General features: G+C 44.9%; 1 protein-coding gene across 2 annotated transcripts; it reads right to left on the reverse strand.

Moving 5' to 3' along the window:
* Positions 1-219: 219 nt before the first annotated feature.
* adora1b (adenosine A1 receptor b) lies at positions 220-4,694 on the reverse strand. Of its 2 annotated transcripts, XR_520759.1 has the most exons (3): positions 3,927-4,694; positions 454-2,269; positions 220-301 (listed from the first exon to the last, which is right to left on the reverse strand). XR_520759.1 is itself a non-coding variant. In XM_008296388.1 (2 exons), exons 1-2 carry the CDS (start codon positions 4,265-4,267, stop codon positions 1,471-1,473), a joined length of 1,140 nt encoding a protein of 379 aa, XP_008294610.1. In that variant the 5' UTR covers positions 4,268-4,694; the 3' UTR covers positions 350-1,470. The 2 variants fall into 2 exon arrangements, 1 of the variants encoding a protein (XP_008294610.1); XM_008296388.1 differs by lacking the exon at positions 220-301 and having other exon boundaries at positions 350-2,269.
* Positions 4,695-5,446: the final 752 nt, after the last annotated feature.

Raw genomic sequence — 5,446 nt, forward strand, 5'->3', positions numbered from 1 at the left:
AATCAAAACCTTTGCAAATAGGATTACCTATAGAAAACATATTATTATACATTTATTCATCCACTTTTCTCTTAAATGTAGTTATGTACAGTCTACCCAGCCTATATGGATTGCAGACAAATTAAGATACAGGTGGGTTTGATTGCTTCAGGCTGCGTTTTCAGCCATTCAAGCATCAAAATCTTCACTCTGCCTGAGAGATGTTTGTTATGTCAGTAATAGAAATGGACTGAATCTTATATAAGAGATTGTCAACAACTGAAGAGAACATCACTGAAGTGTCTTGGCCAGAGCTCGGAGTCTATACAAGAGACGGGGGGAAAAAAATTACATTACATTCCCATACAGTGTTTTTGAATGAGTGGCATTGAACATAGTTTAATTGCTAATCTACAGATGCCCCAGTTTGGCAATAATGCAAAATGTTGAGCTTACAGAGCAGCAAATACTCACAATCTTCAGGTTGTCATTTCTGGGTCAGTTTAAGAGTTCAGTCCACACTCATTAAAGCAGTGAATAAGGCTGTAGAAGCTGCCGTCTCTGGTGGTAAGTTGTGACAACGTTATTTTCTCTCCATGTAGCGAGGGGAAAAAAAAGCAAAAAGCCCGGCTCTCACCAGCAGCTAGCATTAAGGCTGGATAAAGATGGGCTTTAAGTGCATCGTGTGTTTCTCCCACATGAATTGCTGTCGTCCTGCAGCTACAAGCCTCCTGCACGCAGCTTCTAAAAGGTTAAAATATCCCATTCCCTCCATCTGCTTGTTTCGTTATCGGTGTCCATCTCGTCTGCAATGGATCAGTGCTGTTGGGTCACAGAGGGACTCAGCTCCAGCGGAGAGGAGTTCAGGGGTTATACAAGCCTTCTGTCAGCACACACACGCACCTCCATGCTCCAAAAGTCTTTTCCGATAGTGCCACTTCGCTGTTGTGCAATTAAGACCCTGAAGAAGAGATGAACATCCACATCTGTGATGCTACAGTCTCGTATTTACATCATTACATTCTTTTAGCCACTGTCAGTTTCTACATACACAGTAGTTAGGATTAACCTGCTCGAGTGAATGTATAAGCAAGTTCTAGCATTTGATATTCTGATACTGATCAACCACAATAACTGATATTGCACATTTTGTAATGTTCACTCAACTGTTTCACCGTAATGCAGAAAACAGTTAAAGCTTAATGTGTTCAGTCTGTTACTAAGATAAACACAGAGTCACTGTCCAAAAGACTTCCGTTATTGCAAGTTTACAGGTACCCTTTTCTGCCTTTTTTTTGTTTGTTTGCTCCAACCAAACTTTCAGTAAATACAACCCTCCTGAGTAAAGATAAATGATCTTTTAGTGACCTCAATCACTGAAGCATTGTAGCCCTGTGTAGCAATTCATGCTCCTCATTAGGCCGCATTCATTTAGGAACGAGCCTTGTGCTCTGATCATTACTTCTCCAGCCAATAGCTCTATTCCTTTGCTTAGACTGTATTCTGCTCCAACAAGGGTGGATGTTCTTTCGGTTGTTGAGCTGGTTCGGTCTTCTCGTCCTGCTCAGGTGGAGGCTGCTGCTCCTGCTGTGGTGGATCCGATTTAGGGACTTCTTTCTGAGGGGGTTGTATTGGTGGCGTCTGCTGTGTCTCTGCATTGGGCATCTCCTTCCTGTCGCTGGGCTGAATCTCCAGAGCCGGCGTGTCCTTGCAGCAGAAGTACTGCTGAAAGATTTTCCGGAAGGCTGAGCGGAACTTCTTAATGCGGAAAGCGTAGACAATCGGGTTGACGGCGGAGTTGCCGTGGGTGAGCAGGATGGCGATGTAGAGGAGTACTATGGGTGTGTTGCAGTCAGGGCAAAAAAGGGTGATGCAGTTGATGATGTGGAGGGGCAGCCAGCTGATGGCGAAGAGAAAAAGGACCAGAGCCAGAGATTTGGCCAGATTCAGCTCCTTGTCATAGTACTTGTTGGGGTCCGTGTGGCTGGTGGTGAATTTCTTACTGTTGAGTTGCTTGTGGATCATGTAGAAGATCTCTGCATAGATGACCAGCATGAGCAGCAGCGGCGGCAGCACCCAGCCGAAGAAGTTGAAATAGACCATGTAGTCCATGCTGATGACGTTTTCGAACCGGCAGGTGATGATGAGGTCAGAGCTGATGGAGCCGTTCTGCTGGAGGCGTTTCAGGTTGTTCCAGCCCAACATGGGAGTGAGCCCCACAATGAACGCCACCGTCCAGCACACCACCACCGCCAGCCCCGCTCGCCGAGGAGTCACCACCCGCTTGTACCTGCAGGAGCAAACAGCACAGCATCATGTCAGCACTTTCCCTCACAGCTGGGACATGCATGCCTTCCTCTTTACTTCTGTTTTCATTTTGCCAGTGGCCTTGAGCTGACAAAAGGTTTGATTCACAAGAATCATTTAAACTTCAAGCCTCTGAACACTTAACTAACAGCTCATTGCAGCACACAATTCCACTTGAAATATGGCTGTGAAACCCTTATCAGTAACCCTTGGCCTTTACAGCAGTGCTGCTTTTCATGCCTCTTTTGTTAAGGGCAAAGCTGAATTGCTAAAATTGGCTCAGTATTACTTTCCAGTGTAGTACAGCAGTGCACGGCAAAGAAGCTGCAGTATTTGGCAGGTTACCAGCTGTAAAGGTTCCGCTCTTTTGTTGTTTACAGTATTTTATGGGTGAGAAACAGGAGGTAGAGGAAGGTAAAAGACACAGAGGCTCTAAAATCTTATCACTGCTGTCCTGCCTTGTGCTCAAGAAATGACACAGAGAGAGTCATCCTGATCCTCGCCTCGAGGCGGAGATGAAAACGTTTATCTGATCCAGCTCATGTTAGAGAGCGTGTAGAGCAGTAATTGATCATTTTCAGATCACTAATGGGTGATATTTACCATGTCTGATGTTGTAATTGTAAGGGAAATGTTAGCAGTGCAGAAAAAAAACCCTGACCTTTGCTGAAGCATGAAGCGAAACATGGTGCTGCAATTCAGCCTGGCTGTCACAGGTAGGCTACCATGTGTTAGATTAGTATTGATTAGGGACGTATGTGTTAAGTTAGGTTTGTGTCTTAAGCACAGAGAGAAAATCATTATTCACACACTGAGCCCGAGAGTCAGGCTGCTCTGAAGAGCTCAAATTCTGATCTAAAAACAGAAAGTGTGAGAAAAACAAGTGAGAGAAAGCAGCACTTGATCTCATTTCTGGGAGGAAAAAATACAATGCTGTTTTTGTAATTTCAACTGTTCTCCCTGCTAATGGGAAAGGAGCAGCACATTTGTAATTTTAATAACCCGAGCAAGAAATTACAGACAGAATGTGCAGACAGAGCAATATATTAGGCTTGGATGGTTTTATACAAAATAAAACTGAGAAGTCAAAAGCTAAAACTCATGATAAAGTGTTATCTTAAGCCTGGAAGACTTACTGAAGTCTTACACAAGAGATTAACGTCTGAGGCTACCACAGACAATATTCAGAGACAATGCAATTCCCCCTCTCCTACTTCACTTATCTTTCCAGCCTTTCACCACCACTGTTCAAGCCTTGTGTTTCGGCCTGGCATGATAAACCACTGGAGGCATGTGCCCGAAATACAAAGTGGGAGCATCACTGACAGACAGATCTTACCACATGTGTGTCACTTCTCCTCCACACATGTTCCTGAAGATAGAAGGTCTAATTAAATCTGCTGCTTGTTTATCCAAGCTCTGGTTTAGCTGTCATGTCTGTGACTTGAATCTAAATTCATAGAAAGACACTGGCATGGAAGGATGGAAGCTCCAAAGCTCAGGATGGACTTCTGCTGTTTGGCTTTTTTTCTTTCTTTCTTTCTTTCTGGGAAATCAAACATCATCAATTCTCCACATGGTGCAGATATTGGATGCATCTGCTTGTGTTCATGTGGATTTTTACTTTCATTTTGCATTACCTGGTGGGGATCTTGACCCTGAGATAGCGGTCAATTGCAATAGCCAAGAGGGCCAGGATTGAACTTTGCGTCAGCACCAGCACCGTGCACGCCACGAGCAGGCAGCTGTAAAAGTGAGTTTGAAGTCCGATGCTGATAGTAATGGCCAAAGGGATGACGAGGGCTCCCACCGCAATATCCGCCAGAGCCAGTGAGACAATGAAACAAAACGTGTTGTCTCGCAACGATTTATTAATTTTCACCGCCCAAACCACCATCACATTCCCGATTACTGACGCCACAGCAATCAGCACCTCCATTCCAATGTAGAGTGTCTCCGCTGAAAGTAGCGCCCCGGGCATCCTTGCAGATTATTATGTCCTTGGTAAGCAACAAGATTGATTTCAGTCAAGCAGCCGTGTGACAAGCAAACAGACCGGTCCTTGAGGTTTATTTGTCACTACAGTGTTTTCCAAATGAGCTGCGCATTCGTCAGTGTCACGGCGCCCTCATTCTTCTGGTTAGATTGAAGTTGTGCAGAAAAAATCCAGTTATTTCAGGACAAGAAGAAGACAAAGAAGACGGGTGTTAACCGGCAGCATCTCTAATAATAAGTGGGGGGGTTTCCTTTTGGAGCAGGTGTTGAGGCTCAGCGGTGGTGGTGCGTCGCTCCTCGCTCTGCGCGCTGCGCCTCCACTCCGCTCAGTACACCTGCTTGTCCTGAGTGCAGCATCCTTCCCATGATGGATCCAAGAGGGCGACTCCTGCTCATCAGCCCGTTTTCTTTTCTTTTCTTTTCTTTTTTTTTTAATTTATAAAAAAAACAAAGCAGGTTTTTAAACACTGCAAATAAGAAAGTACCTCGTGGAGAAAAAAAGCGCGCACAGATGCAGCTCCTGCGCAGGCGGACGTTCTCTCCGTCTCTCTCCCCTCCTCTCTGTCTCTCTCTCTTCTTTTTCCCCCCACGTTGTGCTTTCAACAAGAGCAATAATGCAGTTGCTGAAAATAGCGGTGTGATTTTTCTCGGCTTTTTTGTTCCATATGCTGCCTTTGTTGCGTGGCAGTGTATAATCCTGATGTATTTTCCTGTAATTTGTTTGCTTGGTGTTTCGTTTTCTTCTCGCAGACATAAATAAATACCACCCCAGCCCTGTGTGGGACCGTCCCAGGGAGGGAGAGCGGAGGTGATCTGAACTCACACTTACTTTCATATATGGCCGTTTCTCCCACGCCCTTTTAAATGCAAGTGGACCTTGCTCAGTTGCACATTGTTCTGCAGAGGGGTGAAGCAATAACGCCCTGCCACAGGTGACAGAGAAAACACTGATAAAAGATTTAATGGCATCAAATCCCTCAGGACCGGATAAACAGCACAAATATGGAAGCGGAGAATAAAAAGGCTCCGCTTATGCTGCTTTGCGTCTTTCTACTTCAAAACACCTCAGAGAAGAAATGAATACAAATAGATATTCAGGTCATTCTAAATATATCCTTCAGACTTCAAAGACCTCCTCTCTGAGCCCCAAGGCCAGCCCTGCAAA

The sequence above is a fragment of the Stegastes partitus genome, unplaced genomic scaffold (assembly GCF_000690725.1).
Source record: "Stegastes partitus isolate 25-593 unplaced genomic scaffold, Stegastes_partitus-1.0.2 Scaffold24, whole genome shotgun sequence".
Taxonomy (NCBI): domain Eukaryota; kingdom Metazoa; phylum Chordata; class Actinopteri; family Pomacentridae; genus Stegastes; species Stegastes partitus.

What these genes read in the sequence shown, in the direction of transcription:
- adora1b (XM_008296388.1), bottom strand. Translation starts at nt 4,267, where the DNA reads ATGCCCGGGGCGCTACTTTCAGCGGAGACACTCTACATTGGAATGGAG. An exon ending in AGGGTCAAGATCCCCACCAG is followed by an intron (nt 2,270 to 3,926) that starts GTAATGCAAAAT and finishes TTGCTCCTGCAG; the next exon opens with GTACAAGCGGGTGGTGACTC.